The following is a 23,591-nucleotide window of genomic DNA, read 5'->3' as shown; positions in this document are numbered from 1 at the left end:
CCAATTGGACAGCCCAATTTGCAAGACTGCAGTTTCCCTCTCTGTGCACATGAAGGTGAACAGGAAATTTTGGCACTATGGAAGGTGTCGTCGACAGTGCTAACAAGCGGCACTTACTCAACAATAACTTGCTCACTGATGCTCAGTTTGGGTTCCGCCAGGACCACTCGGCTCCAGATCTCATTACAGCCTTGGTCCAAACATGGACAAAAGAGCTGAATTCCAGAGGTGAGGTGAGAGTGACTGCCCTTGACATCAAGGCAGCATTTGACCGAGTGTGGCACCAAGGAGCCCTAGTAAAATTGAAGTAAATGGGAATCGGGGAAAGCTCTCCAGTGGCTGGAGTCATACCTAGCACAAAGGAAGATGGTCGTAGTTGTTGGAGGCCAATCAGCTCAGCCCCAGGACATTGCTGCAGGAGTTCCTCAGGGCAGTGTCCTAGGCACAACCATCTTCAGCTGCTTCATCAATGACCTTCCCTCCATCATAAGGTCAGAAATGGGGATGTTTGCTGATGATTGCACAGTGTTCAATTCCATTCACAACCCCTCAGATAATGAAGCAGTCCATGCCCGCATGCAGCAAGACCTGGACAACATCCAGGCTTGGGCTCATAAGTGGCAAGTAACATTCGCGCCAGACAAGTGCCAGGCAATGATCATCTCCAACAAGAGAGAGCCTAACCACCTCCCCTTGACATTCAACGGCATTACCATCACCAAATCCCCCACCATCAACATCCTGGGGGTCACCATTGACCAGAAACTTAACTGGACCAGCCATATAAATACTGTGGCTACAAGAGCAGGTCAGAGGCTGGGTATTCTGCGGCGAGTGACTCACCTCCTGACTCCCCAAAGCCTTTCCACATCTACAAGGCACAAGTCAGGAGTGTGATGGAATACTCTCCACTTGCCTGGATGAGTGCAGTTCCAACAACACTCAAGAAGCTTGACACTATCCAGGACAAAGTAGCCTGCTTGATTGGCACCCCATCCACCACCCTAAACATTCACTCCCTTCACCACCGGCGCACCGTGGCTGCAGTGTGTACCATCCACAGGATGCACTGCAGCAACTCGCCAAGGCTTCTTCGACAGCACCTTCCAAACCCGTGACCTCTACCACCTAGAAGGACAAGGGCAGCAGGTACATGGGAACAACACCACCTGCACGTTCCCCTCCAAGTCACACACCATCCCGACTTGGAAATATATCGCCATTCCTTCATCATCACTGGGTCAAAATCTGGAATTCCCTTCCTAACAGCACTGTGGGAGAACCTTCACCACACGGACTGCAACGGTTCAAGAAGGCGGCTCACCACCACCTTCTCAAGGGCAATTAGGGATGGGCAATAAATGCTGGCCTCGCCAGCGATGCCCACATCCCATGAACGAGTAAAAAAAAATCACCTGGTTCCAGGTGAAGTGCATTTTACTCATTTTGCCCAGGCGCTATCACTCACCTGGAAAATCTACCTGGTCCAATCTAAGTGTAGTGTTGTGATCCTCTATGCACAGTGGCTCATGTGCAAGTGGATTCAGTTTAGAGGCTGTATGCATGGGGAAAGTACAGTGAAAGAAAAGTAAATTATAGTGGACGCCATATATAATAAATGTCTACATACTAAAGATTTGTGGTATGTAATGGTTTGTTCATTGCTGGGTTTATTCTATAATGTGATTTCCTCTACAATACAAGAGTAAATTACAGAATAAAGAAAGATAACATTGTAGCAGGATTCTGTGCCACTGTGTTTGGATTGGTGCCAAGATTGAATAGTAGCTAATGATGGCTATGTAAAAATGGAGAGTTCCACTCTTGTCAAGATTCATTTCCTCCCCATTTTTGTTCTCTACCCTTGACAAAAAGATCTTTCTGCCGTTGTCAGTCTAAACATCACTTAATGGCCATGGATTGAGCAGATTCTGAAATCTACACCTAACTGTAGAGCGATCGTCCTACTGCGTGTGTGAAAATTGGATTCTGGCAATGAGCTGATGATGGAGAATATGGTACGGCTCCTGGTCCGAGTGCTCTGATGCTCACACAACCCATTTGTCTACTTTTGCTGATGTTTGATCTGAAGAGTTGTTTCCCAGCTCTGGATGAGGATTTGGGATTTCTTGGATTATGGAATAAGTTACCTGTGCTTATATTATTTGTGTTCTCTAAAGCTAAAAATTCACAAACAAGAGAAAGCAAAGTCATCCCTGGGTCCAGATTTAAATATATCAAATTTATAGTAATTAAATATGCCAAATTGCAAACGATGTTACTCTATGCTAATGTTACTTACATATGAATAACCTGTTTACAATGTCATAGGGCTCATAGGTTATTATATGTAAACTGGTCATTATATGCAAGTGATATTAGCATAGAGTAACATCGCTTGCAATTTGGCACATTTAAATCTGTATGGAGTAGATAGGGGTCCATTCTAAGCGGATACGGACAGCCCCACCTAAACCAGACCTAGATATAAGTCCTCCACCATCAACATCCTGCGTGTCACCATTAACTAGGTTAACTCGACCAGCGATATCAGCGCTGTGGTTGCAAGAATAGAGCACAGGCTGGGTATTCTCTGTCGTGTGGCGTAACTCCTGATTCCATTTACGAGGCTCAAGGTAGGAGTGTGGTGGAATACTCACCACTCAACTAAATAGGTACAGCTACAACAACATCAAGAAGCTCAACACCATCCGGGACAGAGCAGTCCCCTTCTCTCCATCACTGGCACATTGAGGTTATAGTATGTTATCTACAGGCTGCACTGCAACAACTCGCTAAGCTACCTTAGACAGCACCTCCCAGCCCTGTGATCTCTACCACCATGAAGGACAAAAGCAGTATTGTCATGGGAACACCATCACTTCCAAGTTCTCCACCAAGTCACACACCATCCTAACTTGGACATGTATCACAGCACCTTCATCGTTGCTGGGTCAATATCCTGAAATTCCCTACTGTCCACCATCGTGAAAGCACCATCAGCAGAAGGACTGCAACAGTTCAAGGAGAAGGCCCACTACCAACTTCTCAGGTCAACTAGGGATAGGCAATAAATATGACTTTGCCGGTGTTCCCTGAGAAGAAATTTTTTAAAAGGGGGCATTTTGTTCCTTCGAACTATATTGTGATTCCAAAACCAAAGCAGTAGAGTTCAGTGATGATGCATTTGCTAATGCTGTTTTAATCTGATAATTAGCACACATTGCAAGCAATTGATTTATTGATTTACTGTTGATTACCACTTGCTTTGGTTTGGGTTTCACAATTTATTTAGAATACCATTTGCATTCTGAGATGAGTGCCTTGGCGCGTTTTCTATGTTAAAGTCTCAATATCCCTCACCTTGTGAGGAAATGAAAACTGGACACTGTATTCAAAATGAGACTTAGACAAGGTCTTCTACAAGGACAAAATGGTATGCTTTGTTTTGTCGTGAATTGGTCTGTGAATACAACCTTATTTGCTTTAGTGCAGCATTGGCCATGAACAATTAGAATGAGGCACTGTAATACCCAGATCGCTCTCTTTCACCACTGGCTTCAATTTTGTTCCCTGTATGGTGTATGTATATTTAGCATTAGACCTGCCCAAATGCATAATACTACACTATTCTAAATTAAACATCATTTGCCAAACTCGGGCCCATTCACTCAACAGATCGCGATCTGCTTGCAGTAGTTTAGCATCCTCTACAGTCCTAACACTCATACATATCTTGGTGTCATCCCCCAACACCTACATCTAAGAAATGAATTAAAATAGTAAATAACAAAGGTCCTAACAGTCAAAAAATTTGAATTATCCAATAATTTGAACTAAAGAGCTTCAAATTAACAGGAGTAGACTAAAACTATATGCAACAAGGTTGAGTTTTGTATGGAAAAGTATAAAGCCTACCAATAATTTTAAGTCACTTTTTGAACTAAAATTTTAATTATCCAATAATTTGAATGATGTGATTTTGAATTAACAGGTGTAGTAGACTGTATTTGTAAATCCAGTGTCCCTTGCATTTGTATTTTTCTTTGCTCAGCTTATTAAATCTGTCTTTGTTTCTCCTGTGTCCTAAGCATAATTTTATTTGTAGTAGTGAAACTCTTTCACTCTCATTTCATTGAGTTTGGTTCTCTTGTCAAGTGTAGTTTGAGCAGGATCATTTGTGAGGTGCAATGCAAACTGAAGCTGTAATTCAGTTCCAGAAGGTAGATAAACATAGAAACGTAAGAGAAGCTGAAATCGCTTTTAAGTAGCCTCTCAAAAGCTGACTGCTAACAAGACATTCTGTTAACAAGCCTGTGTGAGGATGTCATAGAAATAAATAAGCCAGAGTAGAAAGCCCCTTTAGTAAATAAAATAACTTAAAATGATCAAGTTCCAATCTATTCAACCGACTAGACACAGGACTCAGCTCAGGACCTATGTATGCAGATCAAGTACTGTGCCAGTGTAGGAGGTGAAGTATAGCCAACATCAAGAAGGCTATAAGTGAGGGACATGACCTCTTTTTCCTTTAGGGAAGATCTCAAAAAATCTAGCTACAAAATAAGGAAAGGGGAGAGGAAATGCCTCCAGTGCTGGCTTGGCTACATACCTCATTATATAATTAAAAGTCAGTAAAGAGTCTCCTAGGTTACTAGAGGGAAAAGAAAGCCAAACCTTATAAATTAAACTGAAGTAAATGGTTGTGAGGCTCTCCCAGTAATCTAGCTCACACGGTGGACATTTATAGTTCTATGTAGGTGGTATATCAGGATTTTCTTGTCAATAGAAGTTTTCTTCTAGCTGTCAGCCAAGAGAAGTGTATAAAATAAAAATAATCTGGTGGTACTGCATGGTCTAATAAATCACCCAATAACCATAAATTTGGAGTGTTGATATAAATCTATAAAACACATGATTATCTGCATGTACTCTCTAATACATTTTTTTAAAAAGAGTATAATAGAATAAGTATACTGCAGTTGCGTCCCTCATGCCCTTTCTCACTTTCCAACTGAGAGGATGGGCAGCTGCCTTTATCCCTGGTCTCTGCCAAAGTCAATCTTGCAGCCGCCAAAAAAGGGAGCCACTGGAGGCAATTGTGAGCATTTTCTGTGGATGGGGTGGGGCGGGGGGGGGGTCTTTACAGCCTCTGGGACAAGGTGGGTAGCTGATGATGCAGGCGCCCACCAATGGAAAAACATTAGGTGACCTCCCCCTGATCCCACAGGGTCAGCACTAGAGTGCACCAGCATAGGAACATAGAAACAGGAGTAGGCCATTCAGCCTCTTGAGCTTGTTCTGCCTTTCAGTTAGATCATGACTGATCTGCACCTGAACTCCCCCAACCAGAACTCTCCATTCCTCTGACTCTGACCTTCTGTGCAGCTTTCCTTCCTTTGCCCCACCATTGCCGACTCTGTCCTCACCCATCTAGGCAGGAGCAGATTAACGCATGGGCTTCGGCCAAATATGGGCCCCCTGGTAAAACTCACCATAACCCAAAAAAACTACTTACAACTGCCCCTGCCATTTTCATTTAAGCATAGTATATTGTGATATAGTTTGCTTTATTAGTGCAGAGTGTAAACATTCTACATGTCTATTTCTTCATGCCATGCCTTCATTGTAGCTGGGTCAAAATCCTGGAACTCTGTACCTAACAGAATTGTGGGAGTACCTTCAACACACGGACTGCAGAGGTTCAAAAAGGTGGCTCACCACCACCTTCTCAAGGGCAATTAGGGATGGGCAATAAATGCCGGCCTCGCCAGCGACGCCCACATCCCAAGAATGAATAAAAAAAATATATTTTACTACATATTTGTGTTTTAATGAATCGGGGGCGGGTGGTGCAGAGGGGACCTGAACGTACTTGGTTCCCAGGGCCCCAAGAATTCTTAATCCAGCTCTGCATCTGGGCCCCACAATCTGAAATTCCCTACCTAAACATCTTCAGCTCTCTCTCCTCCTTTAAGACTTTCCTTAAAATCCACCTCTTTGACTGAGCTTTTGGTCACCCTTCCTAACATCTCCTTCTTTGGCTTGGTATCCACGTTTGTCTACTTACACCTCTGTGAAGTGCCTTGGAACATTCTTCTATATTAAAGGCACTTTATGAATGTAAGTTGTTGTTGTTTTAAATGATGGGCTTGTGGCCTGTTGTAATTCAGGACCCTAGTCTCTCACACTGGCTTATGGTGGAATCCCTAACAGAAATAGATTTCTCAGTATATTGAATAGCTTGACAGTAGTTTTCAATCAGTCAGATGGAAGGAAACATCTCCTTTTACCTTGAAAACTTAATTCGAAGAACTTATCAAAGAAAAAAGCAAGATTGACTTTGGTGAAGGATTAGAAGATGAACGGTTAAAAAAATTGAAATTAGATTACTACTATGAGGGAGTCGGACAACCAAAGTAACCAATAGGAATGTGTGATTTTCGAATGGCGCCTATTGAGAGGGTAGATTTGGGAAAAAATGTGGAGATATAGTGAATCTCCTGTACAGTTACTCACCATAAGCAATAGAGACGCCATGGGAGATGCCAAGGTCAAAGGAGTGGTCGTGAGTATGGGTAAGATAATTTATATGAAGAGAGAGGTTTAAAGAGAACAGGAGGTCAAAGAATTCAGAGGAGAGAGGGCAAGGGAGCAGAGATGAAAACTGAAATCACCGAGGATGAGGAATGCTCAGTGCAGAGTCTATGAAGAAGAGGAGGAAGACATCTCGATGAGAAACTGGGGGTGGGATCTGGGGGGAGGGGGGAAGAACAACGAGGATTTTGAAGGAGAGGTAAGAGGGTTGGAACAAGGTGAGGTGCCTGAAGGAGGAGAAAGTATCAAAGGGATAGTGGGGAGACCAAGGTGTGATTTAGTGATGAGGGCCACACTGCCACTGCAGTGATTTGGGTGGAGCAGGTGGTTGAAAATATAGCCAGTTGGGGAGGCTTCATTAAGGGGCAAGGTGTCACCACCCACGAGCCAAGTTTCAGGCAAAGCCTGGATGTCAATGTAGCCATCCACAATAAGGTCATGGATGGTCCCTTGCATGCATGGTTTGCCTCAGAAGAAGGAACTTATCTGCAATAATTCAATTCAGATGTTGTGCAGAATTTCCACTTACTCCATTTTGCTGTTCGAAAATGAAGACAAAATTAATTTTTATGGTCAAAGCCAAGGGAGTTTCACTAGTTATATAAAATCTTCCATTATACAATTTCCTGCAGTTTTTCAATTATATTCGTTTCAATTTCTATATAATTTCTGTCTACCATTTAATCTATTTTACATTCTTTGCTTTGTTTTTAACCAACATTCCTTTTTTTCCCAACACCTACAAGGTACCAACACAGTAATGCATTCTTCATTATAACCTCCTATCTTTACCAATCACATCCTTCAACCTCCCATGAGCAACACTGAGAAATCTACATTACATATAAAAAACTACACAAACACATACACATTAGAAATAAATATATACATGTTTTTTATAATATCAAATTTGATGTAATTTTACCAATTTCTTTTCACTTTATGTGCAATGCCATAGGAAAGCCACTAGTATAAATAAATACTATGAATAGTACAATTGGGTCATTCTACAAAACAGGATAGATTCCATCCATGCACACAATACAATACATACAATAAACAGTATTAGCTATATTAGATTTACAAGCAACTTTCTATAACAGTTAAATACAATCTTCTACTGGGACTTAAGATACATTTCCTCCTGCAAGCACAACTTAATTTACATGTTATCAGATAAACACAATGGATAATTGCTTATCTTGATTGGGATAGTAATTTAGCTATTTTTGTCGATGCAGCCATTTACACTTTACATCTATGTACACACACTGATCTTTAATTCTATAAAAATCATGGGTTAAAGCTCATGCATTTGCATGAGTCTCACTAAAAGGAAAGAGATTTTGGCAATAGAAGGGGCCTTTTGAAAAATACAGTTAAACCTGTACAAAGGCTCACCTCCAAAAAAGGGACACCTGCAAAAAAGGGACACTCGTTGACTGTCCCAAATAATTTACTGTACATACAATGACCATTTTGAACGTAGGGACAGCTGCAAATAAAGGATACCTGATGTAAGTCCCTTAGGTGTCCTTAATTTACAGGTTTCACTGTACTGAATTTGAATTAAATGCTGTACGTGTATAAAGTGCTGGTGTTACTGTATTTTCTGTGTTTAAGGAGGTTGCACCTCAGTGTTTTTTAAGATTTTGTATTTGTGCATGAACAACATTTCTAAACTGCATCACACATCCTTGCTGATGCAACTTTCTTAGTGGACAAATAAATCAATGAGGTGGATGGTGTCGTGGTTAAACACCTGTTTTTCAATCCCGCTCATACTGACAATTGAATGTCTCCTTTCTCGGTGGATTGTAACGGTCCTTTTTGAAATGAGTCTGGGCAGTCTCAAAGCAGTTCCTGGTGGATACGTTTCACAAAACAATACTGTCTACAATTAAGCACAAATTAGTGCTAAATTTGCAATCTCACTCAGAGACCATAAGGATGGCTTTCTGAGATATAGAAATGGAAAGGGGGTGGATCTCTTCAGGTTAAGGTACATTGTTGGGACAGCAGGAGCTTTACCCTATATGCGCCCCATTCAATACTTGACCTGCAAGTGTTTCTTGGTAATGGTATGTATTAAAAATAGAAAAGTGTTCTATTCCCCAGCACTGACATCCCTCACCCTGATGAACTTGAAATTCACCAAAAATACAAATTTGTTAAAAGAAATTACTAAATTTTAGAACTTATGGTTGAGTGATTGTTAGTGATTTTTGCTTACACTATTAGGAACATAGCTTTTCTTGTAAGTAGGTGCAACTTCAATTGTCACAAAACAAGATGTGTGTTTTATTATTATTTATTAGAGTTTTTATTAAAATGTGATACAAAAATAATTTTTAAAAGTTTTTTTCAACATTTTAGAACCTATCAGAAAAAACTCCAGGAGCAATAATGTCAGTGATCACCTGCAGTTCAATGAAGAAAATGTTCCTGGTGAACTACACTCTTCCAGACAGCTCACTCCTTCAGAAAGAGGAGATGATAAGACTGAGAGTGATAGAAAGGTCCATGAAAGTATCAACAGACTCAATGGTAGTAAGACAAAACCTGCTGGCTTTAGGTCAGCCAGTACAACAAAAAAACTGGTAAATCAGCAGAGTGCATCTCCATTAGTTTGTAGCAGACATCACAAAATGAGATCTGAATCCTCCCAAGAATATGAGGAGCCTGGGACAGGACTAAAGTCCGGCCGATTCTCACCTGCTGGTTCAAGCCGACCTGGAAGTGCCAAACCAGTGGTTGTAAACAATATTGATAATGCTGACCATACTGTGCAAACTGACAGCCAGATCTCTGAAGTTGTCACTTCTGTTTTGCATCCTCCGACCTCCCCAAAACCCAAAAGCGCCAGTTCTACATCAACCATTCCAGCCAATGGAAAACTGAAAAGTACTATTGAAAATGCACCTCAAGACAGAACTGGTATTTCTCAATCTCTTAGCATTGAAAACCGTCCGTGCTCTACCCTGAGTCATCGGAGTTCTGATATTCTGCTTATTCCTTTGGAAGTCCGAGTACAAATAGTGGAAAAAGAGAGATTGAGAAAAGAGCTTTTTCGGAAGAAGAATCGGGCAGCTGCAGTTATTCAGAGGGCGTGGAAAAGGTAGGGGCCCACTGTTTATATTAAACTGCAATGTTGTAATGCTTCTATCTGTTTTCTCAGCAGCAACAACTTGCATTCATATAGCGCCTTTAACATGGAAAAACGTCACAAGGTGTTTCACAGAGGCATAATGAGACAAAATTGGGCACACAACCAAAGAAGGAAATACTAGGAGAGGTGACCAAAGGCTTGGTTTAAGGGAGGTTTTAAAGGAGGAGAGGGAAATGGAGAGTTGGATGGGTTTAGAGAAGGAATTTATGACCATGGGGCCTAAACAGCTGAAGACATAAGCACCAATCATGGGGCAAAGGGAAAAGGGGACGCACAAGAGGCCAGAGTCAAAGGAATGGAGAGTTCGTGGAGAAGGGACTGTATGGCTGGAGGACATTACAGAGATAGGGAGGGGCAAAGCCAGAAGGAATTTAAACATGAGGATGAGAATTTTAAATTAAAGGCATTGGGAGCCAGTGTACATCAGCAAGCGCAGGAGTAATGGGTAAGCAGGACTTGGTTTGGGATACGATGCAGGCAGCAGATTTTAGATGAGCTGAAATTTATAGAACATGGAGGATGGGAGACCAAGAGAGCAGTGGAATAGTCAAGTCTGGAGATGTTAAAGGCATTGATGAGATTTTTAGCTGAGACAGAGGTGAGCGATGTTACAGAGGTGGAAGTAGGCGTTTTTTGTGATGGAGCGCATATGGGGCCAGAAGCTTAGTTGAGGGTCTAATAAGAGGGCGAGGTTGCGAACCGTCTGATTGAACCTGACTGGCCAGGGAAGGGGATAGAATTGGTGGCAAGGGTACGGAATTTGTGACGGTCTTCTATCTTCACAATATTTAACTGGAGCAAATTGTGGCCCATCCAAGACTGGATGTTGGACAAGCAGTGTGACAGCATAGAGGCAGTGGAGGGTCCAGAGAGGTGGTGGAGAGGTAGAGCTGGGTGCCTGCAGTGTATATATGGAACCTGATGCCATGGGCATGATTTTAGCTGGGAGCCGAGAACCCAGCCCATCTTTAGCTATTCGAGTGGGAAACCCGGAAGCCAAATGAGTGCGTTGCAATCTGCGATCGCAACTCAACTGAAGGTAAGTATTTGTACTTCCCGGTTTCCCACACGCCAGTCAGCCAGATTGACAGGCTGACTACCTGTCGGGAGAGAAAGGAGCCGCAAATCGGAGGTGGGGAGGGAGGGAGAGAGAGATCGTGGGCCATGGAAGAAATCGGAGGGGTGGAGGGAGGTGGCGGGATGTGAACGATATCGGGTGGGCCTTGGATAAGATTGGGAGGTTGCAACATCGGAGAGATGGGGTCCAGCATTGGGGGGGGAGGGGGGTCCAATATCAGGGTGGGGGGGGGTCCAGCATGGTGGGGGGGGGTAATCGGCCGATCGCAGGGTTGTGACACGCCAAGTGAGCATGTTGGGCCTGGGTGAAGCACTCCTCTCCTCCGGGCCCACAAGCAATGCAATAAAGGCACTCGCCTGATGGATCCGGCCCTTCCCGCCTGCTTTCACCTGACCTAAATCGGAAGTGATGGGGAAACCCGAACAGGCAAGGTTAAATTTGTTTTACTTTTGTAATACACAAAAAATTAGGTACCTCAACTATCGCAATGAGGTACATTGCCCCTTTAAGTATCGGCCCGCAGGCTTTAAGTGAGGGCGGGACTTCCAGGTGTCTGTTGCCTGCGCGCATCCAAACGCGCCTGGATCAAACCTGGAAGTGGGCGCATTGGAGCCAGGATGCGGTCCTGCTCCAAAAATCCACTATTTTTACTGCCCACCCGCCCCCAACTCACCCATTTTTGGGGATTAAAATTATCCCCCATGTCTCTCATTAGAAATAGTAGAGCATGAAAAGCAGAAAATCTTGCCTTAATTTGCAGCTCAATGTTTTCTTTTATGTTTCCTTTATTTAGTCGTCTATCTCACAGGTTAATGCAATGATAATAGACAAGCATGCATGCAGAGCAGATGGTGAAGATCTGGTGCAACTAGCCAAGTTTAAATGGCGGGACAAAAAATTTGTGAATTTTTAGGGGTATAAGAAATAGCATTGTACAAGAGCAGAAAAAGTAGATAAGGAAAAACATTTTTAAAAGGGCTTTTTTTTTGAATAATTCAAGTGTGAAAGGTGCCCAAGTTCTGAAATCGATCGGGTATGTGTGATTGGGCTGTGAGGTAAAGAAATGGGGAATAGAAGCCAGGAGAAGAAATCAAGCTGCAGTCAAGAAGGAAAAGCGAGTCCCAAACAGATAGGCGGAGATTGGTTTCCCTGGACTCTTGAACTGGATACTCAAATTTTCAAGGAAACTGCTAATAATTACAGTAAATTCCACCTTTATACTTGCGTCTACTTTTTAGTTAAAATTCGTGAAGATGGGAATTTCACTCCCGTAGTTGGTAGAAAATGGATTGCTTGTAAATCTTCGATTTTTGTCATTAATATTTCCTTGTGGGTATTGCCTAAGTTCAAATCCTGTTTTTAAGGCATTTTTTCTCTGGCAGATATTTGAAGTTGATTTATAGAGGAAGTGACCTGACGATGATTATTTTCCAATCTCAACCAGTGTATGGGATAGAGCAAAAGGAACTGTCACAGCCACAGTGAGAAGATTTTAAGAGTCGGTCAAGTTTGGCTGAGCTTGTATACCCCTTAGCAACTGTAAGGAATCTTACAACACCAGGTTGGACTATAACCTGGTGTTGTAAGATTCCTTACATTTGTCCACCCCAGTCCATCACCAGTATCTCCACATCTTAGCAACTGATTAGAGAGAAACATTGACAAAAAAGGAGGTGGCCTGGGGAAAGTTTTAAAAATGGAGCAGGGAGAAATAAAAGTAAGCTCACCAGAAAAATTAATTTTATCAGAGTGTTTTGTAATTTCCAAATGGTTATATTGAGTCCTGTCTGTATGTCGTGAATGCTGATTTGTCATCTATCATCTCAGTAATTTAATAATATTTAATAAGATTTTCTGCAAACTTGATGTGATCCTTGGTTGATTTGCTAGTTGTTAATGAGCATGCTGTGTGTCTGAGCATTTTTCGTCACATCCATTGCTGCATTCAGAAATCCTCAATTATCTCAGTAACTTTAAAAATGCTTTCGCAGATTTTTCATTAGTCTTACTAAGTGGCTTTCTCTACTCTGATTTTGATTGTATTATCACAATGAAAACCATCTGTGACCTTATTTTCACAACTTGATCATTTTAAAAAGAATTCTTTCACAAATATAACTAAATTGCAAATTTTTGATCAAACGCTGAATTGTTTTCAAAGATCTTTCTACTTTGAAATATGATGTGGAGATGCCGGTGATGGACTGGGGTTGACAAATGTAAAGAATCTTACAACACCAGGTTATAGTCCAACAATTTTATTTGAAAATCACAAGCTTTCGGAGGCTTTCTCCTTCGTCAGGTGAATGTGGAAATCCTTGAACGTTTCGCATTTATATTCAGAGAACAATACCTGGTGATTACAGATAATCTTTCCAACTACCCATTGTCAAGGCAATCAAAATGTTCAGACAGAGAGGTGTTACCTACAGGACCACTGAATATACAAACGGCCAGAACACAAAACAGAGAGAGAGAGAGAAACATCCGAAAGGAAGAGAAAGACAGAAAATGACCCGTTGTATCCCGTTCAAGGATTTCCACATTCACCTGACGAAGGAGAAAGCCTCCGAAAGCTTGTGATTTTCAAATAAAATTGTATTTTAATACAACGGGTCATTTTCTGTCTTTCTCTTCCTTTCGGATGTTTCTCCCTCTCTCTCTGTTTTGTGTTCTGGCCGTTTGTATATTCGGTGGTCCTGTAGGTAACACCTCTCTGTCTGAACACTTTGATTGCCTTGACAACGGGCAGTTGGAAAGATTATCTGTAATCACCAGGTATTGTTCTCTGAATATAAATGCGAAACGTTCAAGGATTTCCACATTCACCTGACGAAGGAGAAAGCCTCTGAAAGCTTGTGATTTTCAAATAAAATTGTTGGACTATAACCTGGTGTTGTAAGATTCTTTACTTTGAATTATTCACCCTTTATCACAGTACATACATTTGTACATTTTGATCTCACACCTCAATACATTTTAGGCATGTTGTCGCCAAACATGAAAGTTGACTTCTTGTTGTCATGGATCCCATTTAAAAATGGGAGTTCTAATTATGAAATTAAAGTGAATGTTTGGAATTGTAAATATGTTGTAAAGGATGGCTAATAGAAATGAACTCCAGAATTTTTAAAACTAAAATACATGGCATTATTTCAGTGGTTTATTGAAGTGGCCAGATGCTTTCCTTGATTTATTGTCATTTTTATTCAAGTTGATATTTTAAATAATTACTAATCGATCTTCCCATGATAAGTCAGGACAAAGTGAATATCCCCCAATGCATTAATGATGTTGTAGGTATAGATATTGAGTCCTGCAACTTATGAATTTCCATCTTGTGGTAGAAGTGTGCAGGTGTGAAGGGAGGTGTCAGGAACAGCCTGCAGAATTGATCTAAAGAGAGAAAAAACAGGCAGGCTGCCAAAATCAGTCACAAAAGTTTAAAAATAGGAGATCATGGCAGGAAAAGCATTTTAAAAGGCAATTAGGGGAACTAGGAAGCCCTAAGGAGGCTGGATCTTGTGTGATGGAGAGGAGTGACACAAATAGCCGGAATAATCGATCTCTAAAGAGAAAAAAACCTGATAAGTTGGTCAAAAAAAATCAGGAAAACTAAAAAAAAAATAGGTAATCATGGCAGGAAAGCATTTTAAAAGGCATTTAGAGTCAGCAGGAAGTCCGAGAGGATGGAAACCAAGTCCAGTGGGGAAAGAAGAGGTGGCGGGAATGGCCTGCAAAATCGATCTTCAAAAGAGAGCAAACCTGGTAGGTTCCAAAAAAACAGTCAAGAAACCTTAAGAACAGTAATCATGGTGGGAAAAACATTTTAAAAAGCAATGAGAGGCAGCTGGAAGCCCTAGATGGTAGGAAACAGATCCCAAAGAGCATTGAAGATGGCGGGAACAACCTTCAGAATCAATCTCCCAGACAGAATGACACTCAGGAAAGTTGGATCAATCATTTTCTGAAGGGGAAGACTGAAGCAAGAGGGGAAGAAAATGGTGAGTCGCTGTTCCAAACTCACTATTATCCAGGAGGAAGTTTAGGAATGTTGGCAGTCCTGAAGCTGTGAGGCTGTCTGAATAGTCTTACTGTAGGTATAGGTATGAACATCTGAAGCTTATGAAACATTGTCTAGTGGAAGATGTGTGTAGCTATAGGAGTGACTGAGTGTCACAGAAGTAAGGAGTGCACAACATGCATAGCAAATTTAACATATTATAAATTTTTGTTTATTTTTGAATTTATTCTTCTTCCCTCTTTTCAATAGCCTGCAATCATAGTGATCCAGGCCTTTACTAATAGAGTTGTTGAGTTAGTTGTTGGGGATTACTGCATGATTTTCTGCTTGATTTTCCCTTCCTTCCTCTTTCTTTCACTGCTATTTTCACTTGCTACCTACATAGTAAGTGAGGTAAAAACTTGCTATGTAGGAGCAAATTTAATCTATCATAAGTGATGGCGATGTTAAATTTGGTATTTATTTCTCACAAGTACTGCTAGTAAAGTCATAACAGTTAAAAGAGCAACAGAGGCTAATAGGATGTAGAGATAAGCAAGAAGGCATAAAAAAAAATCTGTGGAGGAGGATTGGGAGAATTATAAAAATAAGTGGGAAAATAGAAAGCATCTCAAGTAGCAGCAAAGGGTTTTTCAAATATATACACAGTTATGGGGAGCTGAAATCAGAGCGTGAGAAAATAGCACAGTTGTTATGCAGTTACTTTGCATCTGTCTTTAATCAGGAAAAGCGTAGTGATTTGCTTAAACTATGAATTAGATTTCCAGGGACGAATGAGGAGGGGCTCGGTGGTGTAAGCATAATGGCGAAAATCATTTTGAATAGGCTAAATAACATAAGAAAGGTCAGGAATGAGAAAAGGCTGTTCAACATGTTGGAGCTCACCCCTTTACTACACTGACCCACCTAACTTGGTATCTAATTGTATTTTGAATAACCCCAGTGTTTTGCCTCTATTACCTTGCTCAGTAGATAATTCCAAACGTTTATCACTCTTTAAGTAACAACATTTTTTTCTGATATGGTGCAAATTTACTTTTCACTAATGTCGATTTATAGAATCATAGAATCTCACAGCACAGAAGGTCATTGTGCCTGTGCCGGCTCTTTGAAAGAGCTATCCAATTAGTCCCACTCTCCTGCTGTTTTCCCATAACCATGCAAATTTTTCCTTTTCAAGTATATATCCAATTCCCTTTTGAAAGTTACTACTGCATTTGCTTCCACCACTCTTTCAGGCAGTGCATTCCAGATCATAACAACTCGCTTTATAAACAAATTCTCCTCGTCTCCCCTCTGGTTCTTTTGCCGGTTATCTTAAATCTATGTCCTCTGGTTACCGACCCTCCCAAGAGTGGAAACAGTTTTTTTCATATTTACTCTTTCAAAACTCCTCATAACTTTGAACCCCTCTATTAAATCTCCACTTAACCTTCTCTGCTCTATGGAGAACAAACCCAGCTTCTTTCATCCTATTTTTTCAAGTTAAGGGCGAGATGCCGTTTTAGCAAAGCTAATGGTGGTAGCAAATCGTCCAGCAACTTATGGCAATTCGCAGTTCACAGGGTATCTCTTCCTCGCCACAAGTTGCTGGCCAATTTGCACATTAATAATGGTGTGCACACACACACCATTATTTTTTCAGCAATTTCCAGCTCATCATCTTTTCTCTACTGTCGTCAGACTTCACAAACTCATGCAATGTCAGATGATATCATGTGACTCTCATGAGTGATTTTTTTAATACATTTTTAAACACAGGTATAATATAACATAGCTACATGGCAGGATTTAGATATTTGCCAAAAAAAACTGAGCAAATCCAGACTGAATAACTGAATTACGAGGAATGACTCTTCGGTTTAGTGGTAGCATTTTCGCTTCTGAGTCAGATGCAGAGTTTAAACCCCACTCCAAACAGTCCAGGCAAGCAGAGTCCAGAGCTCCGGCTCTGAGTTCTGGGTTGACATCCAGTGGTATACTCAGGTCCGGTGGGTGTGGGTGGCCCCCTTCATCGTATGGGTTGTGGAAGTCGATAAAACCCTCCCTATGTATTGAACTAACCACCCTACCGGCTGGTATAAAGATGGTTTGGCCATGAAAGGAGCGTTCACATCACGGGCCTGTCAGACTGTTAATCAGCCTGCGAATCCTTCTACTACTTCACACACTATTCTCTCCAAGGGAAAGTGCGATGATACAAAAACAACAAACGAATTACTCAATGTACAGTTTGTCAGTAATTTACTCTTTGGCAAAGCACTAAGTATCCCGCTCATGTACTCTTTGGAAGACAAGGAATTAATCTGCAGAAACATTTACGGTCACTCTCCTCCCTACAGTTTTGCAATATAATCATCACATCATTGATTAAAAGTAAAGCCCTTTCTGGTTGATGAATCGGTTTGCTGAAAGTATTGTGATGAGATTCGTTGGAAATTTGAGCATGTGGCCTAAGAGTTCATGGAAACCAATCTCTCAGTGAGGTTTTGTACTGTTCTGGTTTGCAGTGATATTCAATAGTCCTTATGCTTTCGTCTTCACTTTTCATTGAATTACATTTTGAATGATTTCCAGAATTCTGTCTTAATACTCTTTTCATAATATTATTGTGAACCTTCTAGTTCCAATGTACTGCAAAGCACTATAGTCTTTTTTCAATTTAAAGAATTGAAAACTAAACAAAATGTCACCTGGAATAGGTTATTTGTTCTTTTCAATGTAAAAGAAATGGCAGATTGAAGGGAAAGAAGGTAATGGATCTCCTCATAGTTGTGAATGTACTTAGTAACAGTGAAATGGATGCAGTCAGTTACCCAGCTCGCAGAGGATCAGTGGTTAAATACAGTAACAACCTCATTACAAATCTGCCAATTGTTCTGCCACTTCAATGTGGTTCAAAAGCATGAGAATACAATTGCCTTATCTGGTTTAAATGCTGAATGCCTGATTTACTTTGGGACTTGCAATTACACTTCTAGTACTGCCAGTAGGCATGTTTTAATCTCAAGAATTAACAGCACAGTTCTCTCCATAATTTAAACTATGAGTAATGTGTTTGGTCTATGGTTCTATGCATATGTTAACAGAGCGAAAAGCAGCAGAATTATGACCATTGTTTAGATTAGGCACTTCATACAGAATGTTTGTCCATAAGTCAATGACATTTTTCATATGAACAAAATTGCAAAGATATTTCATTTCTCTCCATTTAGTTGTTCCCAGGGAGTGAAATTTAAAAATCAGATTTACCTATTGGTGCAGTTGTTCTACATTTTCTACATGGCATTTAAAGAAGCATTCATCGATATGGGTGTGTTGGCATATTTGTGCTTATTGGTATTTATTAGTTTTAGATGCTTCAGGTTTGGGGTGGTTACGAAATAGGGGAAGGGTTTGTTAGGTAGCATTTCACATGACTAAATTACATCGTTCCAATTTACCTTAAGTTGCAAGAATAATCTAGGTTCTATTTCCTGTGACACTGTCACCTACTAAACCTATACACTGCTGACATACTGTGCCATGGAAAATATTGGTGTTTTATTTTCCTGGACAACTTTACAAATATTGCCTTAAAAGCAAAATCCCAGCTCATTTGTTTGGTGCTTCTTACAACCAAGAATTAGAAAACAATGAAAGCATCAACTAAAATAGCTCTTTGTGCATTTTAAGTGCAAAGTTTAAAGTTGAAAATTGCAGATAAGGAAAATAATGATGTGTGGGACGGGGAGGTAAAAGTGGATAATAAACCAAAAATCTAAAGATGTTTTAAAATAATTTTTCTGGATAATGTTTTTTTAAAAATCAAAATAAACTTTATGTTTTGAATCAAGTTTACACTGGTCTAAACATAACCTAAAATGTTTTTGACATTATTATTATCTTGCTCTTCTGCAGACATTTCAAAATAACTTCTTGTGGAACATTTACACCAGAATTTTCCACTTATTTCCACCAGTACTGCTCCTACATGGTACAAACACAAACTCAACCAACTATGGAAAATACCGGATGACAACAATAATAGTACAAGTCCACGTGTGTTCTTCAAATGGGACCCATTATCCATCTGGACAAACTAAATCGGCGAAATACTCTCGTGCGTCAGTAGTATGCTGACCTGTAACAGGAAATGCTGCTCTTCATTAATAGCTCAGAGACTCTAGATCATGCTAGAGTAAATTCTATTATCCCCTGTCTGTTCTACTTGAGAGAAGAATTGTGAGATAGAATATGCAGTGTAATATCTCTCATGTTAAAAACCTGAAATCAAACTGCATTACAGGAAGTGTGATGGCCTTGGGGAAGGGAGTGTGCATAAGTGTTGCCGATCTGACTCTCAATTTAAATGATTTGGTGGAATTTGTATTGTTTCTTTGTGATGCCAAGTATGTTTTTGTTAAGAACATACTGAAGGCATTGTTATAATGCAGTCCAAGTGCACTTTGTATATTTATCAGATTAAGAGACATGACAGAAGTTGAGACTTGTGGTTGAGGCGATGGGCAGTTTACATTCTGATCAGATTATCTGCACAATGCTGCTAGTACTGGTGTAACAGGCAGTGCTTTCGGATTTTGAAAGCTACTGCCTTTTCTCTTTTCAGATGTTATTGTGAACTTGGGAGAACTTTTCTGCCAGTTTTCTTTTGTTAATTATCATTAAGTACTTCTTGTGCTTTGGATTTATGGTTACGACTTTGAGGGAATAAAGTGCTTAGAATTGCACATTTTTATTCACAGTTACGACATTGTAGATAAAAGAGAAGCCAATATAAAGCTGTTCCAGTGTCAAATAAAACCAAACTATATATATTTGATGAAACAAGCAGCCTTGAATAGGAAGGCTGCATGGCAAAAGGGCTTTCCAAATATCTACTGTGATAACAGCAGTCGCAGCATCCAAAGTGTAACTTAGGTGAGGGGAGACAACAAAGTCCTGCCTACATATCAGATTTCTCTGAAAAATTATAATGCTCCAGAAATTTTGTCGTACACTTACTTTACAATGTTTTTTTGAAAACTGTACAGAAAGCATATTATAAGGAGTGGTGCTGGCTAAAGCTGTGTGGTAATACTCCAACATGCTACGCCACAGAGTTTACTGCATACCTCCTCAATTTCTCACATGATGGTTTTCCAATCTCAGCTATGTGGTCAAAACAAGACTCCATGTGGAGATGAAGTCCTTCTCAAGTGGTTGAAAGAAAGTCATCATGGGTCTCTCTGTGCATTCCTCATTTCTTGGCTGTAGACCAGTATTGATATGGAATGGTCTGGGCAAAATCTCACAATATGGAATTAATTAAGAAAAATTAAAATACTAAAGATGCTGCAAGTCTGAAACAGAAACAGAAAATGCTGGAAACATTGAGCAGGTCAGTCAACATATGTGAAGAGAATAGACAAGTTAACATTTTAAGTCTGGTCCCTTCTTCAAAACCCCGGAATTAAATAATGTGGGCAATGGGAGTGTATGATAAATGGTGTATAACATGGGAATATAAACTATGCATATTAAATCAAATGTGGAGGAATATTAGAGTATTATAATAATTCTTCTCCTATCTCTCTCTAATTTTTTCCCCTTTTATCCCTCTTTTCCTCTCCTGAAGACAGTGACTCATGCTGGGCTATTGTTCCATGACTGTCAGCACTCCTCCATTCTTAACCCAAGCAGTCATTCTATGTGATTGTGGACTTTGAGTGTCAGAAAACAATGTGGCCAGGAGGAACATTGCAGCTGAGCCCAAATCTGTCCTCACCCACTGTCTACATGCAGGGGGTCGCTGGTTAGTGATCAGGAGCAGGAATCCTATCTTGGCAAGATCAAACAAGGGGAAATTGTCAATTATACTGCCACCACTTCTAGTCCCCATGGGACCAACAATTCAGCACAGACTATGGATTGAACCTGGGCCTTCCCTAGCCTGTGTGAATCAGTACCAGACCATGTATGTATTTATTCACTTATTGCTCATTTTAGGTAATAGAAGCAGGACCTCGAAGGAATTATCTCAGGATTACTGAAATGCCAAATGATAGCCAGTATAGGAACAGACAGATTAGAGAAATAGATGGATGGCTAGAGATGTGGTGTAGAAGAAAAAAGTTAAGTTTCCAGGACCATTGAAATAATTTCTGAGGCAGGAATGAGCTACACCAATGGGATTGTTTACACCTGAACAGAGCCACAACCACTATCCTTGTGTACAGGGAGGGGGTGAACTAGAGCTGAAGGGATGATTTAAACTAATATGGAAGGTGGAGGTGGTGGGGGGGACGAAAAGCAAGACTGTGGAACTGGCCACTTGGATGGGAAAGTAAGCTTTAGGTTTACGTAAGGAATAAAGAGGTAAAAAGTTGAAAGAGGTCAAACAGGAAAAGATAATAAAGAACAAATCATAACATGGAAAGACAGAAAAAGGAGAAATTGCCAAAATGAGGGAATCCAAACTAAAGTGTAAAAGGGGTGCAGACTTGAGTGTATCTGGCACAGAACTGGTTTAACCATCCATCAGCAGATCTACCTGGACCACGTCAAGCATTATTGTGCCTCATTCTCCTCTGCCAAAATTACCCACTACTCCAGCATCATCCTGGAGCGCAAAGGTAACCCCCAGCTTCTTTTCTCCACTACCAACCTTAAACCCCTCTCCCCTGCCCCCTCCACCCACACCTCCAATCCGTGAGGAGCTCATGGACTTCTTTGTCACTAAGATTGAGACCATCTGTTCAGTTGACTCTCCTGCTTCCCCTTTTCCCTTTGCCCACCAAGCCAAACCTTCCCCTAGTTTTCCCTCTACCATAATCCTGAACCCACATCTCTCTCTAGTTTCTCTCCTATTTCTCCTGATGCCGTCTCTGAGCTCATCTCGTCCATGAGATCCACTGCCTACTCCGTTCACCCCATTCCCACTAATATTCTAACCACCCAACTTCCCTTTCTGACCCCCATGCTAGCTGATATTGTAAATGGTTTCTTTGCCTAAGGTACTGTCCCCCTCTCTTTCAAATCTGCTGTAATCACTCCCCTTCTCAAAAAACCCACCCTCTTCTTGCAAACTACCACCACATCTCCAGTCTTCCGTTCCTCTCCAAAGTCCTTGAATTTGTTGTCACCTCCGAAATCCATGCCCATATTTCCTGCAACTTCTTGTTTGAATCTCTCCAAATGGGTTTCCACTCCTTCTACAGCAGCAAAATGGCCCCAATAAAAGTCACATATGACATCCTCTGTGACTGTGATCATGGTGCATTATCCCTCCTCACCCACACTGTGGCCTCAACACGGGTGACTACACCATCCTGCTCCAATGCCTTTCCTCTGTTGTACAGCTCGGTGAGAATATTCTTGCTTAATGCCACACTTAACTATCTGATTGTTGCCAGAGTATCTCCACCAATGGCTTTCCTACCCACCCTTGCATCATTATCTCTGGAGTCTCCCAAGGATCTATTCTTGCTATGCCCCACCCCCACTTCATCACCAAGACCGCCTACTTCTACTTATGTAACATCATCCGCCTGCACCCCTGCCTCAGTCCATCTGCTGCTGATGAATTAATGGCACAAATATAGATAAATGGGTTTGATCTAGTAGCCATTACTGAGATATGGTTGCAGGGTGACCAAGGTTGGGAGCTAAATATTCCAGGATACTTGTCTTTTAGAAAAGATAGGCAAAATGGAAAAGGCGGGGTGGGGGGTGGGGTAGCCCTGATAATGAAGGATGTGGTAAAGGCAGCAGTGAGAAAGGATCTTAGCTCAGAAAATCAGGATGTAGTATCAGTATGGGTGGAGCTAAGAAAAACAAGGGGCAGAAAACACTGGTGGGAGTGGTTTACAGGCCCCTAACAGTAGTTATACTGTTGGACAGAGTATAAATCAGGAAATTAGAGGAGCATGTAACAAGATCGATGCAATAAACATTGGGGACTTTAATCTTCATATAGACTGGGCAAATCAAATTGGCACATGTAGTTTGGAGGACAAGTTCATGGAATGCATTCGAGACAGTTTTCTAGAACAATATGTTGAGGAACCAACTAGGGAACAGGCTATTTTAGATCTAGTATTGTGTAATGAGACAGAGTTAATTAGTAATCTTATAGTAAAGGATCCTTTGGGGGAAGAGTGATCATAATATGATAGAATTTCATATTGAGTTTGACAGTGATATAGTTAAGTCCAAAACTGGGGCTTAAATTTAAACAAGGCCAATTATGTAGATATGAGGGGCAAGTTGGCTAAGGTAGATTGGGAAATTAGATTAAGAGATATGACGGTAGATAAGCAATGGTGAACATTTAAAGAAATAAATCATAATTCTCAACAAATATACATTCCTTTGAGGAATAGAAACTCCTATGAGAAAAGTGATCCAACCATGGCTAACTAGAGAAGTTAAGGATAGGATTAGATTAAAAGAAGTGGCTTACAATTATCTGACAGGGTAGATACTGAGAGGTTGTTTCCCCTGGCTGGAGAGTCTAGAACTAAAGGGCATAGTCTCAGGATAAGTGGTCGACTGAGACGAGGATGAATTTCTTCACTCAGAGGGTTGTGAATCTTTGGAATTCTCTACCCCAGAGGCCTGTGGATGCTGAGTCATTGAGTATATTCAAGGCTGAGATAGATAGATTTCTGGACTCTAGGGGAATCAAGGGATTTGGGGATCGGACAGGAAAGCGAGTTGAGGTTGAAGATCAGCCATGATCT

At 40.8% G+C, this 23,591-nt stretch overlaps 1 protein-coding gene across 3 annotated transcripts in view; it reads left to right on the top strand.

Moving 5' to 3' along the window:
• invs (inversin) overlaps positions 1 to 23,591 on the top strand; it is a 351,132-nt gene that overhangs the window by 266,024 nt on the left and 61,517 nt on the right. For all 3 annotated transcript variants that reach the window (XM_068004896.1, XM_068004906.1, XM_068004888.1), the window contains one exon: positions 8,974 to 9,715. In XM_068004896.1, the coding sequence (XP_067860997.1) occupies positions 8,974 to 9,715 (742 nt within the window). The remainder of the gene's footprint in view (positions 1 to 8,973; positions 9,716 to 23,591) is intronic.

This window comes from Heptranchias perlo, chromosome 2 (assembly GCF_035084215.1).
Source record: "Heptranchias perlo isolate sHepPer1 chromosome 2, sHepPer1.hap1, whole genome shotgun sequence".
Taxonomy (NCBI): domain Eukaryota; kingdom Metazoa; phylum Chordata; class Chondrichthyes; order Hexanchiformes; family Hexanchidae; genus Heptranchias; species Heptranchias perlo.
This window is presented reverse-complemented; position numbering and strand designations above follow the sequence as displayed.